Source organism: Bufo bufo, chromosome 2 (assembly GCF_905171765.1).
Source record: "Bufo bufo chromosome 2, aBufBuf1.1, whole genome shotgun sequence".
NCBI lineage: Eukaryota > Metazoa > Chordata > Amphibia > Anura > Bufonidae > Bufo > Bufo bufo.
Window position 1 is genome coordinate 537,345,675 of NC_053390.1, and position 24,818 is coordinate 537,370,492.

Consider the following 24,818-nt stretch of genomic DNA (forward strand, 5'->3'; position numbering starts at 1 on the left):
TTTGAATAAAGCAGTTGTGTCATCTCAAGCATTGGTTGCATATCACTAGGATATGTCACCAATGTCTTGTTGTGGGTACCACTTCTGGGATCCACACCTATCTTTACAACGAAGCCCCATTGAAGTGGGTGTGCTTCCCATCCATTTCTATGGGACTTCCAAATATAGCCGAGCACTTCACTTTGCGGGCTCCATTCTAGAGAGAGGTGTGGGTCCCAGAGGTTGGACCCACCCCATAAGACATTGGTGACATATCATAGTGATATGCCACCAATGCTTGAAATGACACAACCCCTTTAACTTTATCTGCTCCTTCGCACTTAATATATTTCGACCAACCTGCAGTCTGTTTCTCATCTGACATTAAAATAGTGACTAAGAAGACACAGACAGGCGAGATTTATATTATGTCTACTAGATAGTACCCAGAAGATCTTCTTTTGTTAGAAATAAAAAACTTTGTTTGACGGGTCTGTGTTAAACATATCAGCATGCTCAGAACATGTTGGATAAACTTCTTTTATGATTTATAGCTGTGGATAAAATGACCCTTGTGCTGCCAAGGAGCAGTAAAACTGGTTTCTCAACTCTGAAAAAGCCAATTACATTTCAGTAAGCTGTCTTTAGTCCAGATAACCTGCGGATCGCAGTGCTCCCACAATAATCTCTTGCTTTGTTTTAACTTTCTGAAATATTTAAGGCACAAATGCATTATAGGAGTTGTCTGGTTTTGTTATATTGATGACCTACAGTACAGACCAAAAGTTTGGACACACCTTCTCATTCAAAGAGTTTTCTTTATTTTTATGACTATGAAAATTGTAGATTCACACTGAAGGCATCAAAACTATGAATTAACACATGTGGAATTATACTTATATATTATTACTGCTTTGCACACTCTTGGCATTCTCTTGATGAGCTTCAAGAGGTAGTCCCCTGAAATGGTTTTCACTTCACAGGTGTGCCCTGTCAGGTTTAATAAGTGGGATTTCTTGCCTTATAAATGGGGTTGGGACCATCAGTTGCGTTGAGGAGAAGTCAGGTGGATACACAGCTGATAGTCCTACTGAATAGACTGTTAGCTGCTTTTTTCTTGCCATAATACAAATTCTAAGTAAAGAAAAACGAGTGCCCATCATTACTTTAAGAAATGAAGGTCAGTCAGTCAGCCGAAAAATTGGGAAAACTTTGAAAGTAAGGGCTATTTGACCATGAAGGAGAGTGATGGGGTGCTGCACCAGATGACCTGGCCTCCACAGTCACCGGACCTGAACCCAATCGAGATGGTTTGGGGTGTGCTGGACCGCAGAGTAAAGGCAAAAGGGCCAACAAGTGCTAAGCATCTCTGGGAACTTCTTCAAGACTGTTGGAAGACCATTTCAGGGGACTACCTCTTGAAGCTCATCAAGAGAATGCCAAGAGTGTGCAAAGCAGTAATCAAAGCAAAAGGTGGCTACTTTGAAGAACCTAGAATATGACATATTTTCAGTTGTTTCACACTTGTTTGTTATGTATATAATTCCACATGTGTTAATTCATAGTTTTGATGCCTTCATAGTCATGAAAATAAAGAAAACTCTTTGAATGAGAAGGTGTGTCCAAACTTTTGGTCTGTTCTGTATCTTCAGGATAAGTCATCAATATCAGATCAGTGGGGCTTGACTGCCAGCACCACCGCCAATCAGCTGTGTGAAGATTAGTGATGAGCGGCATAGGCAGTATTCAAATTCGCAATATTTCGTGAATTTTTGGCCGAATATTTGCCATAAATTCGCAAATTCAAGAATTCGTGATCTCCAGTCATTATTTCCTCGATTGCTAAAATCGGCAATGTAATATATTCGCAATTAAAATTTCCAATTCGAATATTCGCCCTCAACACTAGTGAAGATAACACATTTCTCGCAAAAGTGCTGTGTTCTATCCATTGTTTACCTGTTCGCTGTTGACATTGCAGCAGTGAGCAGTGTAATTACTTCACCATCCACCTTCACTTCAATGGGACAGCTCCTTCCGATTCACATGAATAGTACCGCTGGCACCCCTGCCGATCTGATATTGATGACCTATTCTAAGGATAGGTCATCAATATAACAAAAGCTGAAAACAAAGCAGATGAATTGAAAATTATCAAAAATTATTTTAAAGTGTCACTAACTTTTCACACAACATTTGATATGTTTTAGAGACATGAAAAGTTGAGATTGTTGCAACATATGCGTACTTCTTTCCCCTCGTTCTAGAGATAGGAAGGGGCCCGGTGCGAACGTATGCAATCAGCCATAAGGCTCAACGGTGACCATGGCATCTGAATTGTGCAGACAGTAACAGCATTCCCTGGATGAGATTGGGGAAGCTGTAGTACTCCAGTGATAGCGTGGAACCTCAAGCAGGCTCTAATACCCATCACTGGAATATTCCAATACAGGCCAGCAGGTGGCAGTACTAAATGTGAATGGTGTGTTCTGTGATAGATAAATGCCTATTACAGAACACAATCTAATGATTGATAGTTATAGACATCTAGAGTGACTTTCAAAAAGTTTAAAAAAAAATAAAAAAATTGGAAATATAAGAAATATAATATACACTGACCAAAAATATAAACGCAACACTTTTGGATTTGCTCCCATTTTGCATGAGCTGAACTCAAAGATCTGAAACATTTTCTACATACACAAAAGACTCATTACTCTCAAATATTGTCTACAAATCTGTCTAAATCTGTGTTAGTGAGCACTTCTCCTTTGCCAAGATAATCCATCCCACCTTACAGGTGTGGCATATCAAGGTGCTGATTAGACAGCATGAATATTGCACAGGTGTGCCTTCGATTGCCCACAATAAAAGTCCACTCTGAAATGTGCACAGTTTTGCCTTACTGGGGGGGGGGGTCATAAAATCAGTCAGTATCTGGTGTAGCCACCATTTGCCTCAAGCAGTGCAACACATCTCCGTTGCATAGAGTTGATCAGCTTGTTGATTATGGCCTGTGGAATGTTGGTCTACTCCTCTTCAATAGCTATGCGAAGTTGCAGAATTTTGGCAGGAACTGGAACACGCTGTCGTATACACCGATCCAGAGCCTCCCATACATGCTCAATGAGTGACATGTCCGGTGAGTATGCTGGCCATGCAAGAACTGGGATGTTTTCAGCTTCCAGGAATTGTGTACAGATTCTTGACCCCCCTTTCCCCAAATTCAAAATAAAAAAAAAATTAAAAATTATAGGCATTGCCATGTCTGAAAACATCCGTACTATTAAACTATAATAATGTTTATCCCATACATCGAATGACAAAACGGGAAAAAAAAATTCAAAATGGCCAATTTTTTTGTCACTTCACCTCTCAAAAAAAATTTAATAAAAAGAGATAAAAAAAAGTCACACACTTCAAAATAGTATCACTGAAAAGTACAGATCACTACAAAAAAGTTCTAGGGGTCAGAAAATGGTGATGAAAAGAAAAAAAAATTGGATTTTGTTTTTCAGTATTAAAAAGCAAGCTACAAATGGGGTATCGTTGGAATCATACTGACCTGGAGAATGAAGGTAACAGGTCAATTTTGGTGCATAGGGAACCCCATAAAGACAAAACCCTTAAAACTGTGGCGGTGTTGCATTTTTTCCCAATTCCACCCCATTTTGATTTTTTCCTTTAGCTCCCCACTACATAATATGCAATATTAAATAGTGCCATTGGAAAGTACAACTTGTCCTTCAAAAATCAAGCACTCATAAGACTATGTCATAAGGCATAAACACCAAAAAATGGAAAATTGGAAGGTGCTCTAAGGGTTAATACATATATATATATATATATATATATATATATATATATATATATATATAAAAAAATTACTGCATAATGCCATTTTCACACTGTCAGTATTTGTAGGTCAAAACCAGGAGTGGAGCCTGCAAAGAAAAAGTATAATGGAAATAGTTGAGCCTCTTCAGTGTTTTGGACCCACTTCTGGTTTTGACTTACAAATACTGACCAAATACCTATGCAAAATACTAACCAAATACTGAGAATGTGAAAGTGGCTGTAAAGAAACACTCCAACGAAAATAAGTCTCATAGAAATATAAACAAAAAGTGATTTCCATTCCACCTAGTAGACATTCAGAAAGTCAGAGTGTCTGTACGGTGGGCAAATGTCAGCATTAAAGCCACCAGTAATGCAATTAACTGCACAGCTAATTTTGTGATATATTTTACAAATAGGACAAAATATTAAAAAAATTCCTTTTAAAAGTCCATCCGAGTGCTACTTTAATTCAGTCAACAAGTCTTGCAAACTGCAGATACTGTGAATCAGCATTATACACAGGGGTAACTATTCAATCGTAGCTTTCTAGGTATGTTTATCACATCAATGATCACAGTAGGAGAATTTATTATGGTTGTATGTTTATATGCTAGTCTTAATAATAAATGCACTGGAGAAAGATGCGTTAATTTATTACATTTATTAAGAGATGTAGAATTTTTTATAAATTTGGTGCATCTTTCTGGCAATCTATGCACCAGAAAAGCAATGAGCTGGCATTGACTTGGGCTATAGTTTCTGATGTAAATTATGCATAAATTATGGTAAATCTGCCTGGCCATGGAAGACCATACCTCTCCCACTTTTTTCCAAAAGTGGCAGTCACCATGTAAAAACGCAAAAAGTTGCAGCAGAGGGCTACTTTCACACTAGCGTTTTTGCTGGATCCGGCAGGGTTCAGCAAAAACGCTTCCGTTACTGATAATACAACCATCTGCATCCGTTATGAACGGATCCGGTTGTATTATCTTTAACCTTGCCAAGACTGATCCGTCATTAACTCCATTGAAAGTCAATGGGGGATGAATCTGTTTTCTATTGTGGCATCCCAGGACGGAAAGCAAAATACAACATGTTGTAGTTTGCTCTGCAGTTTGGGAACGCAACTAAACGGAACGGAATGCATTTTGGAGCATTCCGTTCTGTTCAGTCCAGTTTTGTCCCCATTGACAATGAATGGGGACAAAACTGAAGCGTTTTTTTTCTGGCATTGATCCCCTATGACGGAACTCAATATAGGAAAGCTTAAACGCTAGTGTGAAAGTACCCTTAGATTAGATTTTTTTATACCACTTTTCAGGCACATATGGGTTGATAATTTCCCTGCTAGTGCATGTAAATAAAGAGGTTGGCCAAATCAGTGCAACTGCTATATTAGAATGCATGACCCCTTTTGAAAGCAGCACGTTGTTCTTCCAACTGTGCCAGGTATACAGACTTGTAATGTAGCGCTAATAATAATGACTCCAGAGGCGGATTGAGGAATCAGGGGACTGTCTTGGCTAGTCAAGATAGTCAGAATAACTCCCTTAGTTTTTGTCTCAACCTCAAACTGGTTACTTGTTACAGTGATTCCACAACCATTGTCTGTATGCATGTCCATAATAAAAACCACCTGTCTGTGAGTGGCAAAAGAATGTGAACCTGTAGAATAAGCAGATAATTTGAAGGACAAATTAATTCAGGTATTTTGAATCAAACGGATGACTGTTTTATATAAAGAACATGAATCTTTCTTGGTTTGATCTTTGTTGGTGAACCACTCCTGGAGAGAGTAATAATGGTCTTGAATTTTTGTCCATTTGTATACAGTCTGTCTGACTGTAGATTGGTGGAGTCCAAACTCTTTAGAAAGGGTTTTGTAACCGTTTCCGGCCTTATGAGCATCATCAACTCTTCTTTTGTAAGTGCCATCATACACATCCACTAACATATGTTCTGAAGATCAGACTTCACAACATATATGATAGATCCCCATTCTTTAAATAAAACAGGTTACCCATTCACATCTGATTGTTATTCCATTGATTGACACACCTAACTCTAATTTAAATTTCTAATTATCTGCTAATCCTAGAGGTTCACATCATTTTGCCATTCTCAGGCATGTGATATTGGATCATTTACCTAAAAAAAAAAAATGATCAAGTCTAATATTTTAAAATGTTAATGTTCATTAGTCCACCATCAGGATGACACTGAACAACAAAGGTGCGCATGGCAGGATTGCAAGGAGAAAGCCACTGCTCTCCAAAAAGAACAATGTGTAGTTTGATAAAGGTCAACAAGATAAGCCCGAAAGCTTTTAAAACAATGCTTAGGGGACGGATGAGACCAACTGAATAGAACGTTTTATCTTAAATAGGATGCATTATGTTTGAAGAAAGGAAAATACTGCATAAAAACCTCAGCCCATCTGTGAAACATGATGGTAGTAGTAGCATCATGCTTTGGGCTTGTTTTGCTGCATCTGGGCAACAACAGCTTGCCATCATTGATAGAACAATGAATTTTGAATTATACCAGAAAATTGTAAAGGAAAATGTCAGGACATCTGTCTTTTAGCTAAATCTCAAGAGAACAGGCATGCAGCAAGACAACAATCCTTAGCACACAAGTCGTTCTACCAAAGAACAGTTAAAGTGTACTTCCAGTTATAAACAAATTTTTAGAAATAACTATTACAGATGAATATAGGAAACTTTGTAATGTATCTTATTAATTAATCATGCCTCCTCCTGGGCTTCTCAGCATGTTTTCTTCCCTTTTCCCTTAACTCAGCCTCTTATCTCTAGTAACTCCCATATCCACACAAAACTCTAGGAGAGAGGAGGAGAATTGAGAAAGCTGCTGTCAGCTAGTAAGTGATTTATTACCTGAATTATCTGAACAGTGGTAGAGCCTTATCTTACTAGATATAGTAGAGTCAAAAGTGCTAAGTGTAGCAGTGCTAAGAACCTGCATTTGGCATCTCTCTAATCCCGCCACCTTCTCCCCTCACTCCTCTCTCCATAGACATCAGTATTAAAAGCAGGAAAGAGCAAAGCAGTTTAATTTAAGCAGATTGAAGCATTTTTCTGTAGTAAGATATATTACAAAGTTTCCTATATACACCTGTGCTATTCATTGATGGAAAGTTGTTTTACAAATCTAGGTTTAAAGAAACATAAAGATAAAGTTTACGATTGGTCAAGTCCTGACCTTAATTCAACAGAAATGTGGAAGTAAGCAGTTCATGAGAGGTAACCACCCAACATAACAGCGTTGAATCTGTTTTGTATGGAGGAATGGGCTAAAGTTCCTCCAAGCCAATATGCAGGAGTAATCAACAATTACTTGGAATGTTTAGTCAGACCAGATACAAAAAGCAAAGGTTCAAATACTTTTGCCACTTACATACATGTAATACTGGATCATTTTTCTCAATAAGTAATTAAGCAGGCCTAAGATTTCAGACTCTGATATAGTTTTTGGCTAAATTTATGTGAAAAAATATATACAATTCTGAAGGGTTCACAAACTTTCAAGCACCACTGTGTATGTGCATTTTAGGCTCTGTTCACACAAAACTTGAACATTTCCATACAGTTTTATATAACGTCTGCCAGAATTTCCTTTTGACATTGTCTGTGTAGTTTGCATTGATAAAGTGAATACGGGGCGGATTGACCATAGACCCTACAGGGAAATCTCCTGGTGGGCCGATGCCCAGGGGGCCACCCAAGCCCTCATCATGGCCGTCAGCTGGATGCATAATGATCTCAGTACTAAGTTATACTAGGAGCATCAGGTACTTATGCACCTGGCCGGTGGCCGCAGGTGCCCTCCTGGATTCAGCTGTATCGCCATCCTCAGGACGGTGATAAAGTTGAATACTGCAGCACGGGTGGCAGTATTTTGTGCTGCACTCTGGTACTTGGTTCTGCTGGGGCGGTATTTCATGCCACACTTCAGTATTGCTGGTTCCATCTACTTCTGTTGCCCTGCCTTTTGTCAATTTGGACCTATCTACAGCATGGGGCCTCTTTTAGGTTTTCCAGGGCCACTTTAAGTTCCCAGTCCGCCCCTGAAGTGAATTCACAAAAATCTTATATAGTGCAGTATAGTAGTTTCAATATGTCCAGGCTATTCTTTTGGGATATACGTCAATAAATTTTCCCTGCGTAGACAGCAGGTATGCGCCACAAGAGTGGTGTGAGCACACCTTTACTTTTCAATTTAAGTAATAAGCTAAAAAATACAAACTGTAATCAATTGCATTCTAATTTTAAGCTGAAAAATGTTGTTCTTCTACACATTAAAAGTGAGTTTGTCTTTTAGACACCTGCATGAGATTGAAATGACTTATCGCTAACATGTATGGAATGCAAATTATTTCAAATATTCAAGTTTAACCCATAGCTTGCTTTGTAATATACTTCTAGCCCTACTATGGCAAGCAGAAGGGTGACTACTTAGCTACTGCATTTGGGAAGCCTGCATGCTTTACTAAGTGGTCAAGCAGAGATTTTATTGAAGCAAAGGTCAAGATATAAAAATAGTATTTCCAGTATCTCACTTTTGTGTAACATCTTCCAAATTAAAAAATACATGTGTCTTTCTTATGACAATAGAACACATTTCATTGATTTTTTTTGTTAATTTTCGGAGCAATTGTGCTCATGGGTGACCTCCACTCTATTCACTTCTATGGGACAGCATTAGATAGTCGAGCACTGTCCTCATGGTTCTAAATGCAATGGTGGTGACACATGCATATACTGCTCCATTCACACAGGGGACTCGGGGATCCTCATTCTTGTCATAGGTGATAAATTATGTTTATATGAAAATCAATGGAATGAATGACTGATTACATTTATAAATAAAAATTGCCTGGTCTCAATGATAATCCCTTTGTTTATTTTAGAGTTGTATTCATTGAAAAAGCTGAATGCTCTGACACTTGCTTGGAAACCACAATAGACAAACCATCCATCAGCTTTGGAGTATGCCCAGGAGATGGACTTAAACTGAGGCTCCGAAACAGGTGAGGGTGAATGTTCATTCAGGAGAGTCAATGAACAGTGGAGCCTAATTACTGATCCCAATCTGATGATCTGCTACTGGAATCATGTCTACAGATCATGAGACTCTTCACCAGCTACCTTGTACTTTAAGGAGTTGCATGAGATTAGAAAAAGATGGCTTCTTTCCTCCTGAAACCAAGCTAAAGTGTTCCATTGGGGATGCCCTGTATGAGATCCACATTTGCCAACAGGGCATATGCACAGGGGTAATTCTGGTTGAACAGCCCCTTTAAACATGCGTTGAGTTGACTGGTTGTACACATCTATTGCTTTTGGCTTCAAACTATTGTATTGCAGAGCTTTTCTGGGATGTTTAATTATCTTGGACAACCCTTTTAACAAAACAGGCTTGGTCTAATCAAGGTGACATATTCATACCTTAAAGGGGTTGTCTAGGTTCAGAGCTGAACCCGGACATAACCCCTTCTTCACTCATTCAGCATAAATGAGTGGTGCTGCACGCTGGCTTCTGGTGCTTGACTTTTTTCTTCAGTCTGGTTATGAACTTGGTCTTGTGCACTGCTGCAAACAATAACTGGCTTCAGCTGTGACGTATCGCTAGTCGACACATCATCGCTGAATCCTGTCATTGGTTGCAGCATAACATGGGACCATGCCCATACCCGGCTGGAAGAAACCAAGCTGAGGACTGACATGGAGTCACGGAAGCCAACGTGCAGAACCGTAGCAGCAGGGAGCAGGTAAGTATGATTCTTTCAGCAGGCTAGAAGCCTTCAGTTAATCGTTGATTATTTCCTGGAAAACCTGGAAGTAAAGGTGTCCATAAACCTTCACTAGTTGTCGATTGACCATATGTTATCTGTCCTAACTCCCCCATACACATACACACAAGGTTCGGCTGAGCATGCACATTTTTCCAGTGGGGATAGAGGGGAATGCCGATTACAGACACCTCAGGGGGTGGCTTACCTCACTGGACATTAAAATTCAAAGATCCTGAACCTTTCCCCCCAACACATGATGAGTCAGGTGCTCCCGATGCATAGTAGACAGTCGGCCAGTCTTGCTGAAAATGGCACAATAGCCTAATGTATATGTGGATCTTAAGATGCCGTTTAGCTAAACTTTTTTTTCCTCAATGAGATCACAAGGAATTTTAGGCTATGTGGTAGGGGAAGATATTGGCAAAGATAATCTGCCATAGGATATGTTCTGTGAAGGAGTGGGCATGCTTCTGTACATGGAGTTCTTCAGGAACAATGCCTGGTCTGTAGCACAGATCAACACTATTTAAATGTGTGCTTTAAGTTTTGCAAACTAGTCACAGAAAAGCATTTCTGCAAACATAGACACCAGTTGAGCGGGACTTATTAATACATGGCTTTGGGATGCTTATCCTGCCATCAGTAAAGCATACAAAGACCCTCTTACCAAGTGCTGATTTTCCCCACTGTTCTGGGAGATCTTAACTCTTCTTTTCAGCGCTTTACATGCATAAGCTTAGATGTGAGCAGGGTACGGCTATTAGAACGAACCATGGCACTGCTGCCCAAAAATTCCTTCACATTGGAAGGAATGTCTTTGTGCGTTCTCAATGTATACACCACTTGCGTTTTGGCTAATCTGCTTCTATTTCAATACCGCAACCCAAGTTGTATTAACCTCTAGTGTGCAGCTAAAACAACCTGGAATTGTGGGCCCTGGAAAGGAGAGATTAGTAACAACCGAAAGGTTTAGGGTCCTTAAACACATAAATTTGTCTCTGGCATTTTAAGCAGTAAGAAAAAAACAAAACACAAGAATAAGCACTTGCATTTTTTTTGCCACCTGCGGTTTATGTGCCATTTTTCTCTGGCATTTTTCACACAGTGGAGAAGAAAACTGGCTTAGTTACCCACAGTAACCAATCAGATTCCACCTTTCATTTTTCTGAGCTCCTTTGGAAAATGATAGAGTCGATCTGATTGGTTGTGATGGGCAACTAAGCCAGTTTTCCTTTGCACCAGTTTTGCTAAATCTTTCCCAGTGTCTCTTACCACTAGCGTTTTCTTCAAGGCATTTTCCCCTGTGGAGAAGGTGATGTTAAAATTCCTGGAAAAAAAAACACCAAAAGCATGTTGCGCTTTTTTTAAAAGAAGTCAAAGACCAAAAAACGCTAACTAATGAACAAAAACACCAGTAGCAAAAAAACAAACAAAAAAAACGCTTGTGTGTACTTTGTTTCATATTTCCTGTAGACCTCAGCTAACATCTGGAGCTGGTGTTTTTAACTAAAAACCCAGTGAAAAAATGCAAAAAAAAAAATGCTAAAGTGCAGTAAATGCAGAAAAAACCTATGTGTGAAAGCAGCCCTAAAGGTTGACCTAGAGTTTAAATCAAATTTTTGTTAAACATGATTATTTTAGAATTTTTGGTCTTTTTTTAATTTTTCATGCTCCTGTATGTATTTAAAAAATATTCTAAAATCATGCAATTTTCACATCAGTCCTATAATATCTCAAGACTTCCTTCTCTTTTAGAGCAGCCACATGGGCAGTGATATCACCTATTGTGAATGGTGGATCCTGTGTTATCTATACACAGAGGTGATATCTGTCATTGTAATCCTGCCTGTGATGATAATACAGTACAGTGCCCAGTACACATTCTTCACAACAAGAGATGACGAAGTTTTGGAAAATTCAATTCTACTGCTTCGCCGAATAAAAAAAAAAAATTCTTTGTGACTAATTACTTCATTACGAAGTGCATTTTTTTGTAAGTAGCGAGTGCAATGACAGGGAGCTGTGATTGTGCCGCTCCCCATCATTGTACCCCTCAGATGCCACGTTCATACATGATGAGAGTAAAAATAGTGTAAAATTAACAGGAAAAAAAATTAACTCACACTTACCGCCTCCATTTGCTCACGACAGGCCGGCCGCTGCCATCTGGCTTGAAGATCTGGCGCGAAATCCTGATCGGCCCAGGATGACATCGTCACACCGGCCAGCGTGGTGAAGTCATACGTCACCACGCACGGGATTTGCGCCAAGATCGTCAATCAAGATGGTGGCGGCTGGCCCGTCGCAAGCAAATGGAGGAGGTAAGTATGATTTTTAGTTTTTTGCACTATTTCAGGTTAAATCGATTTGCTACCACGAAGCACGAGGAAATTTGGCTTTGCGGCAAATCGAATTCCACTTCTTTGGATTGTATTCGCTCAACTCTATTCACAACAGAAAGCTTTTAGTAAAATACACTACATTATGTTTAGTAAGGCCTGAGAGTGGTGACGTATGAAACAGATACTAAAGAGAATCCCTGCATCATGCATGAACCTCCTCCACTCATGCATAAGGCATGAGTGTTAATGGTTTGCCCAGAGTGTTTCTTTAAATGTGCTTCAGAGTATTTTCAGAACACTGCTGTAAAGTTGATGTTTTACGGGTATGAACTCTGGTTGTGTTATATGAGCAGTGGATATTGCTGGGGTCATAATATGTGCATCATTGCACCACGTGTTGTTATTTTTTATTTTTAAACCCTGTAAAGTGTTTTTTTTAATAGCCAGGTAGAGCAAGAGAGTATAAGCAAGAACCAGATCTCAACTTCAGCTGGTGATTCTGATTACATGCAATGCCCACTGCTGAGGGCACAGAAACTGTGCCCACACCATCCTTGAGGTGCAATGATAGGTTGGGGTGCTGGATGCACCAACTCCCTACTTTGCATTATTACAGCACAGTGAGGCAAGGGGTCAGACATATGTTGTTGTTTTTTTATCCCTTAAGGACCAGGCAATTTTCATTTTTGTGCTTTAATTTCTTTCCTCCCCGCCTTACAAGAGCCATTCTGACACTAACAGCAATGATTGGATAGTGTCAGACTGCGCAGGGACACACCCCCAGCTGAAAACACCCACTAGGACTTTCACTGCAAACTGCTAGGGATTCATTCATAACTTCTAGCAGGAATAATAAAGAAATGGCAGAACACAGAGTCATAATAGTAGATGTTCCAGAATTGCTGTTATATGGGGAATGCATGAAGATATTAAATTAGGCACGTCCTCCTCTTTAAGTACCATGAGTGCAAAACAAAGAGTGACAATGTCTGTAGCAACCAGTCAGGTTGCTAGTCTTAATTTCTTGCTGGCACGTTTTGTCAGTATGGTTAACACATGTTTTTGTGGCATTATTTTACAGGAATTATCAAATGAAGACACATACATTTACCAAATTAGAATTGAGCAGTATTTTAATTTGCTTCATTTATTTTTTAATGTTTCCATAGGCAAAGCGTATCTATTCCTCGTCCCCATTCCTGGCACTCATCCAAGTTACTGGAGAACCAACCGAATCCCAGCATGATGCAAATATCTCAGGGGACGATAGGATCTCCATGGCACCAGGCTTACCATTCAAGGTGAGACAATGTGATCAAGATAGTGTATGTCATTTTATATTTCATTGCACTAATATTATTTTAAAAATTGGAACTTTTGTTTATTAAATCAGTTGTTTTTTAAATATATATTGGAGGACGGCAAAGTAAATAATTTCACTTAGAAACGTCCATGCTATGCATATTGTAGGCTATTCACTGCCATTGTTGTTAAGTTTTTTCCTTAAAAGGGGTCTAACACTTCCTAAATCAGTTTCAAAGCATACTGCCATGTAGGGTAGGTCTCCTGAAGCATAGCCATACTTTTCTTTTATTCTCATGCAACGTTTCCAATGGACCTTGGGTGGGATACCTAAGGATGATGCACCCTTGCTCTGCCATAACACTATCCAACTATGCATTTGTGACTTTTTAACTGCAACTTAAAAAAAAAAATCCCACATCTCTGATTTTACACTGCCCTTGCCACTTTTCCTAAAGGCAGCGTGTTAAGGTTAGGAAGGGGGCATGGCCACCTACCCCAACAAATTTATCTTCATTTATGCCAGTTTTTTGATGAAAATGATGGCAGAAATCTATGGCAGCTCTGAGCTGTTGTAGATTTCTGTTTAGGTGCATGGACTGCAGGAGGATGCGCCTAATTTATAACAAAAGATGCGCCTCGTCATACATTAGTCACATCCTACGGCAGCGCAGGTAGGATTGCCACCTGGCTGGTATTCCACCGGCCAGGCCAGTATTTTGTTTAGATTGCCGGTAACAGTATTTTATTTTTATTTTTTTTATAGCAGAAATATCAGTTTATATTTCATTTAGCAATTGCAAAAGAATTTTATGAAACAAAATACATTTGCAATTACTAAAAAAAAATACTTCTGTTTATATATGAATACATATTATATGGGAAACTACTACTGAGGTTTGTGGCCAGAATATATCTATTACTTATTAACACTGAACTGTATAGCTCAGTGTTTAAGATTTTTGCCTTTAATGTAGATGGTGATGAGTTTGAAACTGGGCAGAAACACTTAAAAAATAGAGGCTAAATTAAACTTCAATACGCAGTAAAAAAAAAATATTTGTTTAAAAAAGGTGCAATACCTAAAATATAACCAAATAACACCCTGTTAAGCCACACCCCCAAACAACACTCTCTTTTAACCTATTTAAACTTGGCCTATATTTTTTGGGGGGGAAAGGTGTCAAGGGGATATCAAAACCAGAGCAGAGGTATTGCAACTCTGCTTCATTTCAGTGCATAGGACTTCAAAAAACATGGTTTCTTAGAGTGTAGCATCCGACAAAGTAAAATAAGTGATTTTTCTTGAGGAGTGCTTGGTCTGTGCACTTTAAAACAACCATTATTGATTCTTGGAAAGAGAGCACTATAATCATTATAATTATATAATTAGAAATTAGAGACTATAGTTGTGCTGTAGTTTTCTTTACTTCATTGCAATGTGCAAAGCATGTGTGACACACAGGACAAAAAGCTATAGCTGAAAAATGCATAGTGTCTCTGCAGGATACATAGGCTGAACATGTGTACACTGAAACCCAAGTATTACTATTTATAGAAAATTAAATAATGAAAAATCTCAACTAAATAAAGGAGTAGTCTGGTATAGACTGACTGCCCATATTAACTGTCTTATTAGGGCATGCCCAGATACTAGGGGAGGGTACCCTGGACATAACAGTATTGTGTGTCCCAATAGTCAGATCCCTACCAGTCAAAATATGATTATATATCTTTGTGAAAATGGGAATATTCTGTTACATTTTTTGATATTAAAAAATTTGCAATGCTTATGAAATATATCAAGTTTCTCCTTTCTTTAGTTGGTTCTCAATGCTGTAGTGAGCTACTTACTGTGGAATGCGTACCACAGTGCAGTATATATGGTAAGCCATCTGGTCAAAGTAGCACAAAACCCACAAAGAGCAATTCAAACAATGGAAGGCTTTATGTTTATTGTGTAAATACAGGATTCCCAAAAAATTTCATTACTTCATTTCAGATTTCATTGGCAAGCCAATCGTAAATACTGGAGCTATGACCTACAGTATTATATAAAAAGTATTATGTTATATGGGACCAAATAAGGGGCAGGGTTGGACCTCAATTAAAGGAGACCTAGCTATAAAGGCATGTGTTCATACATGAATTTGTTATAACCCACCAGACGCTGGTACAATCAAAATAGAAATTATGCAAAAATGTCCGAATGAGTGTGAGTACGAATGAGTGAGCAAGTACTACCCAGACACAGTGCAATGAATGAACCATGCCAGAGATGTTACATCATTTTCAATCCTCGAAGGGTGAGGAGTTCAGCCTGGGATTTCCAAACGTCTGTTACTGCTCATGAATTCACAGCACATGCTGTTTTGGAGGCAGCGAAAGACCTGCTTGGGATTCTAGTTGTAGTCAGAACCAAGGCATGTACAAAGGATATTGAAAAAAAAACCTCAAATGAAGACCTCTCAGAAGAACCATCATCCTAGATAATGGCTGGCCATTCCGTTACTCCTACTATATATAAATTGGCATTAGTGATGATTTTGTGATGCTTGGGCATAATCTGACCTTCTTCAGCAGATAGTTTGCTCTATTGTGATCCCACAACAACGTGCTGTGCTCTCTGGATGTGTACAGAACAGATGAGAACTGAAATGGAAAGTTTATGGTTTGACTTTTCAGAACAAAGAGTAAGTGTGACAATAATGATATCTTGTGCTGCCAAATCATGTTTTATCGTAGAAGTCATGGGTGGGAAATCCAGCTTTGGAAAGCCTTTGTTAAATGCAAGGGTGGTTATGATGCACCTCATTGAGTGACTAGACCTGTGTCTCACATTGTCTCACACTATACAGTACTTGAATGATAGTTATGTTCTGTCATATAGAAGTACTTATAGAAATAGGCTTAATTGGTGCATGGTGCAGTATTTAAAGTGCCAGGCCAGAAGTATTTTAGTTTTAACCAAAAATGATTCCTATAGAGAGCAGCAACATAACGTAAAGATTTCTATTTTTCTTCTACTAAAAAACAGCACTGTATGATTCTAAAAAGAAAAAAATGTGCCCTGCAACAAAGGGAAACATCTGTATGCATCTTTCAAAGCTTTATGCCAAAGAGGGGGCATAATTGCTATCTGAAGATTTTTTTTTTTCTTCAGGCGTGTGCAAATGTATGAAATAACATACATGTAGAAATAAATCAATTCATTACAACATGTAACTTATCCATAATATTATACTACTATAATAGCAGATAGATTAATAATTGTGATGAATAAAAATAAAAAAATTATATCTGAAAGTTAGAATTTGGTTCATTTCCGATATGGACAAAAATTGTCATAAAACTAGGATTCAGTAGGAACTGAACAATTTGATATATAGTTTTGTTTGAAAAGATTCAGTATAACCTGTATTTTAATCATGTACATTTTGGCTTGTTCTGGACTTCAGAAGGTGGTCCTATCAGGAACTGTGAAAAATGAAAGGTGGAATCTGATTAGTTGGGCAACTAAGTCAGTTTTCTTTTACACCAGTTTTGATAAATCTCTCACTATGGTATTACTGGAGACAGCCGAGTACAGCACCTGCCTCTGTTTGGCAGTCCCATAGGGTGGCATAGGGGATAAGTTATTGCACTCCCTTAAAGGGCATCTGTCAGCAGAATTGTACCTATGAAACTGGCTGACCTGTTCCATGTGCACTTGGGGCTGAAGACATCAGTGTTGGTCCCATGTTCATATGTGCCCGCACTTCTGAGAAAAATGATGTTTTAATAAATGCAAATGAGCCTCTGGGAGCAACAGGGATGTTGCTGTTACACTTAGAGGCTCGGCTCTGTCTGCAACTGCTGAGTCCTCTCCACCTTAACAGGCTAGATGTGATGACATTTTCACTGTAGAGAGAACAGAGCCTCTAGGAGTAATGGCAACATCCCTGTTTTTCTCAGCAATGCGGACACATATGAACATGAGACCAATACAGATGCCTTCAGCGGCCAAGCACACATACAACAGGGCAGCCAGTTTCAGATTCCCTACTGACAGATGCCCTTTAACTCTATGACCATGTGAAGGGAAGAAGTGGGACCAGTTCAGTGCCTCATTTCATCACAAGCTCCATTGCACTGATGTACATTACTTACACTTAGATCCAGCAGCATAACGTCCATTCTCCCAGACAGGCTTTGTGATTGTCTGCCTTGATCACATATTACCCCTTTGCTTGGTTTTCCTTCCCCGGAGGGATATCTGTTTTCACTGTGTTGAAGACCCATAACTGGGGCTCCACAGTTATTTTCCATATTACTGTTTCCCAGGGAGCTTTGCACTTTGGATTGCTGTGTCGAGACTCTTAAATGAGGCTCCACGGCATTTTTTGTAGTTTGTCTCCCTAAGATCATCTATTGTTTTGTTTGATGATCACATATTATGGATGTAATGTCATCACTGCAGCCAGGTAAACTAAGCCCAACAGGCTGAATTGGAGGGGTGCTACTGGATCTAATAGAAAAGTAAAACTTATTTTGTTATTTTATTGCATTGCCCTCCCTTTCTTCATTTTATCTTAAAACTGGACAAGAGAGCAGCTTTTCATTTTGACAAGGTTTTTGTGTTTTAATATTTCAGCTTAGGGTGCACAACATATTATGATTAACTTTTTTTTTAAATCACTTTTTTAGTTCAGCATTTATAAGAAAATTTTGTTTAATTTAGAATGATGTTAAAGGCTATGTACATCTTCAGAGGCAAATTTTTGTTATGTTTGCATTTTACTCATTTTGGGCTAAAAATCATTTTTTCAATTGGTCTTTATCTGTCACAAAGGGTTAAATAAACAACCTACGAAAACCTCATAAACCTATCCAATAACCTCAAGAGTCCTATAAAAACAAACTGCATACACATCCAACAAAACCAATAGGTCTCAACATTTAGAAAAAATATATATACCTTTGTTAATATATATATAAAATAATTGACAGAGTAGCACGATGTAAAAAAATATACAGAAAAATAGCAAGGGGCAATGTTCCGTAGTGATCTTGTCACGGGGCGCCGGCCATGCGCTCCGCAGCGCAGACGGCACCCCGCCTCTGTACAGGAGCGAGGACGCGTACAGCGTCCTCGTTTCCTAGGTGATAGGGGGAGGGACGGATCCGGCCGCACACATCTCCTCAGCGCGGTCGGCGTCCTCGGTTCCCCCAGCAACCAGATGAAGCCTGAGCACTGAGCTGGGCACTTGGTGCTCAGCCTTTTGCAGCAGGGTGAGTCATATGACGCTGGCCCCATCACATGACCCCTGTTACTCAGTATTTAAACAGGCAGCCTGCTGGCCACAGGTTGCCTGTTATTTAGGTTCCTGCTGTGAATTTGCTTTACCTGGTGCACTTACCTTCTGCTATTTCCTGACGATCCTCTGCCTACTCCTTGTGTACTTTGCTGCTCTCCTGGAACTCTGACCCCGGCTTCCTCCTGACGATCCTCTGCTGACTCCTTTGGTACTTTTCGACTCTCCTGGTATTTATGACCCCGGCTTCTCCTGACTATTCTCTGCTTGCTCCATTTGTACTTCGCTGCTCTCTTGGTATTGACTCGGTCCGTTCACGTTCTGTTGTATGTCTGGTCTGTCCTCCCAGCATTTATTCCAAGTTAGGGATTGCCGCCCAGTTGTCCCTTGTCATTAGGACTTGCGAGTCAAGTAGGCAGGGCCAAGGGTGATGGTGGAGCGCAGTAGTCACTTTCCTCCCCCCTGTGTGTGTGTTTGCGACCGTTACAGATCTTTTATTAATTTTCATTGGGCATACTATAGGTATTTCCAAGTATGTCACAAAATCATACAATCTATAACCAAAATCAAACAATATCTTTAAAAGTGACAATATTACCTAGCCATTTAGGCTACTTTCACACCTGCGTTCGGGTGTCCGCTTGTGAGCTCCGTTTGAAGGGGCTCACAAGCGGCCCCGAACGCATCTGTACTGCCCTAATGCATTCTGAGTGGACGTGGATCCGCTCAGAATGCATCAGTCTGGCAGCGTTCAGCCTCCGCTCTGCTCAGCAAGCGGACACCTGAACGCTGCTTGCAGCGTTCGGGTGTCCGTCTGGCCGTGCGGAGGCAAGCGGATCCGTCCAGACTTACAATGTAAGTCAATGGGGACGGATCCGTTTGAAGATGACACCATATGGCTCAATCTTCAAACGGATCCGTCCCCCATTGACTTTCAATGTAAAGTCTGGACGGATCCGTTCAGGCTACTTTCACACTTAGAATTTTTTTAAACTATAATGCAGACGGATCCGTTCTGAACGGATCCAAACGTCTGCATTATAGGAGCGGATCCGTCTGAGCAGACATCAGACGGACCCGCTCTGAACGGTAGTGTGAAAGTAGCCTTATATAGGGGGGGCACAGGGAAGGTCTCTATAAGATGCTTATATGATCAATAATATACTCATTATATTCATAAAGGCATACAAAGTGAATCAAATAAATAAACATAAGAGCAAACATATATTGTAAACATCCTATGCATGCATACCCTGTGACATGACTTAGTATAAATCCGGAACACGGCCCCAAGCACCAACACATCGATGTGCGTTTCACCCTGAAGGCTTCGTCAGGAGGACAAAGGGTTAAATGTTTGTCTAGCTGTGTGAATGTACTTTCGCTTTGTTGTGGTCATCTAATAACCCTTATCTCTAATTTACTAAGAGGTCATAAACACTTATTTAAGCCATATTATCAGTAAGAAGAGAACTGAGTCATAATGAGTGTTTATAATGTCATAGAGCAGAGATAAGGAGCCCGTCAGATTAGCTGGCTGATGGAGCAGAGAGAAAATGCAGATCTCTCTATTAGAGCATCTCAGCCCTGTACAGAAAAAGGGTTCCATATCTGTAATAAAGACACATTAAAAAAATTACTTTTAGCACAAAAGGAGTACAATGCAATAATAATAATAAAAAAGGCCTCCAAAGGTGTACATAGCCTTTAAAGTATTCATCTTGTGTGATATAGAGGCAGTTTTCCTTTTTAATGTATTTTACATTGGGACATTAGGTCCAAATAAGTTGGAGTAAAAAGTTGACATACATTTTTTTATTTATTATATAACGTTTTGTCTTTCTAAAAAAATCTTTCAGCTCACTTGTATAGGTTATCCCTTTACTTTTTGAACCCTGCATGGCATTTTAACAGTCATCTCTAAACGCCTGAGTGTTTTTTCTTCTTGCCTTTTCGCTTGGTCTGTTTAGGTTTCTCATAGCAAACAAATGTCTCTAATGCTTCTAGTTTCTAGGAAGATTGCCAGCGAGAACATCAATTCCATAAAAAGAGAAGAAGTAAAACACATACAGTGTATTCTTTACTTGAAGCCGTACATGTTCACACTGTCTTGTTCTAGTTCTATAAAGTTTGTGACAGGTTTGAGTTTCTATCAATAAACGGGTTGTATATGAAATGTGAAAGGTTCAGACTATGCCTATGTGTATCTGTGTAATCCTGACAGCACTGCGTGATTAGAAGAATGAGCACAGCAGCCACAAGCAATTACTTATAATATGCAGGAATGACAGCTGGCAGTGAACAGAGCAAGGGCCAAATATGGTTTCTCTTCCGTTCCTCCCATAACCTAAACATTTCATCTGCAAAGTTTATTTATAAGCTCATTCGAATGTTTCTTGCGAACAGTAAGATATTACCCTGTGTTCTTTTTTCCTTCAGTTCATCTGCAAGTGATCTCTCCGGCTACGAACATGGATATTTAAGACGAAGCCCTGACCAGTACAGCTCAAGGGGTAGCATGGAAAGCCTGGAGCACACATCAACTGCATACCATCCTTGTCATCTCTCTCCAGCAAAGTCTACAAACTCCGTAGATCAACTTAATCATCTGCACAACAAAAGAGACTCTGCCTACAGCTCGTTTTCCACTAACTCCAGTATTCCTGAATACCAGCCCATTACGTTCTGCAAGGAGCGATCCTACTCTATGGAAAGTATGCTTTCACGAGGAAACCTGCAGGATGGAATAAAGCATGCAGACATAAGGTATATCAAGACAGTTTATGATTCTCAGCGTGGAGTGTCAGAAGAGTATGAGGTCAACTCATCACTCGTAAAACATCGAGCTAGATTTTCAGGTGGATGCTCAAGGAACAGTGTTGGTCCTGCTAGTAGATTAGATCACAACAGATTTATGTCTGAGAGTGATATAACTGAAAAGGCTCCTCCTATGCCACCTACTCGGAGTGACAGTTATGCAGTAACAAAGCATCATGAAAGGCCAAGTTCTTGGTCCAGCATGGACCAACAGAAATCTTTTCGAACACATTCCAAAGGACCAGGATCGCCTATGGTATGCAGCACAAGTCTACAGCAGAAATCAATGTATGGGGAAGGACAATTGCATACTGTGATGGAAAAGAGCCCAGAATGTAGCCCTCTAATGAAACCTAAGCAAATTTATTCACAGATTCCACAGCCAGGACAACCTATGCTTCCTGCAGGAATATATCCTGTTCCATCTCCAGAACCACATTTTGCACATGCTCCACAACCACTTAAGAATAATAATGCAAGACTTTACCCAGCACTGGCCAAAGAAGGGGCATTATCCGGAGGTAAAAGTGTTTCTTATTTAGATTCTGAAAGCAATGTAAAAAGTAGTCAAAATGTTACCCACAGTTCTACTTTGTCATCAGACCAGTCCAATAGAACTGATAAAAAAGTAGAAGATGAGCATACAGATTTAGCTCAATACAAACTCCACTTCTCAGTTAATTCCGAGCATCAAACTGGTTCTTCACAAAGCAATAAAAATAAAATGTCAGCTTCCAGATTAAATCAGTCATCCAGTAAAAATGATCACCACCTAAAAACTGATTGTAGAAAAAACGCAAAGGAACTTAGTAATATTGAAAAAAAGAGACATTCTGGGCCTGGATTTCAGTACGAGTGGAGCAACAGCCAAAATCAGGCACAGGTGTTCTTTGGTGCTACAAGTTGGGATTGGGAACCATGCAGAACTAATAACAGCACTGATGTAAATAAAGATAATGACTGTGGGCACTTATACAGTACTGGATCTTCAATTAATAATACACCGGTTGAAAGACGGTCTCCACTTATGTCCAGCTATAAAAGCAAATTAGACAGTGCAAGCTTTACAAAGCATGTTGAAGGTATTGACAGCTCAATGATTTTTTATAACAGCTTCCAGCAACCTGATGAGCCTTCACCAGCTTCTCAAAAGAATTCTGTTGACTATACCAAAAGGAGATTACATTCAGGTAGCAATCAAAGTGGCAGTAACCCAATATATGGAAAGACTGATGCTAAACAACGAACTTCAGTTCTAGAAAAAATCAGCAAAATTGAACAACGAGAACATGAAAGTCAAAAATCCCTTGCTTCAGCTGCTCAATGCCCAAGAGGAACAAGCAACAGAGCATCTGTAAACAGCATTGATGAAATAAGGAGTATATTTAATTCACAGGATCATATTCTAGGAGTAGAATGCCAAAGACCTTCAAGTTCTCAACCTAATGATAAGATTACTGGAACACAGCTGTTAAAAAGAACTGGAAGTGTAAAATTAGGAGATGCTCAGAAAACAACTCAAGAGAGTGAAGCAGACAAAATGCAGGAGACCAATAATGAGCAGTGTGTTTTGCAAACTTTGCCAGACAGTGATAAAAGAACAGTTGATTCTCAAACAATGCCAAATAAAGAAGACCATTGGCAGAGTACTTCACAGGACACTCTTGGTTTTAACAGAGCTTACAGGAACAATATCAAAGATGTACAGTCCAAAGTCCTAGAAGCAACATCTTACAGGAGAAAAGATTTAGAAATTAGTCCACCACAATACAAGAAGCAAGAGAGAAGTGTGCAGAGACCTAAATCAGCTATTGTATATAGTAGGTCTCCTGTGTCTCCGCATGCACCAAAAGAAAGACACAATATTACACCCTCTGACAACTTTGTGAAGAATCAAGAATCTCAAAGTCAAGAAGGTACAGGTGTGTCACATCAAGTGACTCGAATTGGTGCAAGAAGGCGTTTGACAACTGAGCAGAAAAAACGTTCCTATTCAGAGCCAGAAAAGATGAATGAGGTTGGGGCGTCCGACAATGACTTATCATCCACAAGTATTCAAAAAAGGGGGCAAAACATCAGTTTCTTGGAACAATCAGTGGCAGACAGACGTAGAATCTTTGAGAGGGATGGCAAAACCTGTTCCACTGTTAACTTGTCTAGACCAGAGCTTAAGCAACTTCAGCAAAATGCCCTTGCAGACTATATAGAGCGTAAAACTGGTCGGAGGCCTTCATCCCATGAACCTGGATTTTTAAAGGAAAGGTCCCAAAGTACCTACTTTTCAGGGAGTTTAATCGATAATCAGAGCATCTCCTCTACATCTAGCATGAATTCCCTTCAGGACCATAACATATTTCGCAGTAGGGATTCAAGGGATAACCTTTTGCAAACAGGGCGCATATCCTCAACTCTGCCCACTGGTCTGACAGGATTGTTTGACTTAGTAAGCTTGGAGAAGAAGAGTGATTATCCAGAGACTAGAGGTCGTACCAATTCTTTTGTCCAGCAACGACTTCGGCTTGAAAGTAGATCCAAAAATGAGCTGAAAGGCATCCCAACAAACCTTCCTAGAGAAGTGACATCTTCAAAACCAACAGAATTTTTTAAGGTTTTAAGACAGCAAACAGCTGAAGATCTGGTTGAAAATTTGCTTCAGCCTGCTCCTCTACATGTGAGATCAAGATCCTCTCCTGCTGGGGAAAAAAGAAGCCAGGTAAGTGAGGTGCATGCACTCTATATGATTTATAAGATGCTTTATTGAGTGAGTTTTAGTGCATATATACTGTGTGTATATATATATATATATATATATATAGTTGTAACTATATATATACAGTATATATATATATATATATACGTGTGTGTGTGTGTAAAATTTGCACCTCTCACAATTAGCACCATATTACCATATTGTATTTTGTACTTTCTTATCTCCCTTGCAAATCAGTGCCATTCTGTATTTCTATGTCATGAATTAGGAAAGTTATTTTTCCCTTACCCCTACTTCTGTTCTGATTTATACATAGAGATGCTTCTCCTATCTTGTGAAGGCCCTTTGTCTGCATTTTTAGATTTTATTTACTATTCCCTATATAAGGTAGAACAGGTACATTCAATACGTAGATTCTTCTATACGAAGTGACAATAATGTATTATTAGTATAGTAGGTCAGTGGGTTGTTCAAAGTATATAAGGTTGTATCAGACAAAATGATTTCTGGATTTGTGTCTCAGTAACTTGCATGGTACAGTTCTGCCTATTGTAGCTTCACTCATTGTCGATGAAGGCTCTGACTGACTGTTTGACCCAAGCAGAGAGACAAGCTCCCCTTCACTTTGTGCTGTTGTCTCTCTGGAGATTCCATATCTGAATAGATGGCATTCTGGAGGAAAGAATTCATCACGTAAAAGTCTCTTTTACTAGCGCTGC

General features: G+C 39.4%; 1 protein-coding gene across 9 annotated transcripts in view; it reads left to right on the top strand.

The window, feature by feature from the left end:
* Positions 1-24,818, top strand: part of SHROOM3 (shroom family member 3) — a 432,673-nt gene that overhangs the window by 370,959 nt on the left and 36,896 nt on the right. For 6 of the 9 annotated variants that reach the window (XM_040418007.1, XM_040418008.1, XM_040418010.1 and 3 more), the window contains 3 exons: positions 8,750-8,869; positions 13,146-13,277; positions 21,012-24,102. In XM_040418007.1, the coding sequence (XP_040273941.1) occupies positions 8,750-8,869; positions 13,146-13,277; positions 21,012-24,102 (3,343 nt within the window). Of the gene's footprint in view, positions 1-8,749; positions 8,870-13,145; positions 13,278-15,800; positions 15,972-21,011; positions 24,103-24,818 lie in introns of those variants that run through there. The other 3 variants (XM_040418009.1, XM_040418013.1, XM_040418014.1) reach the window with 2 other exon arrangements.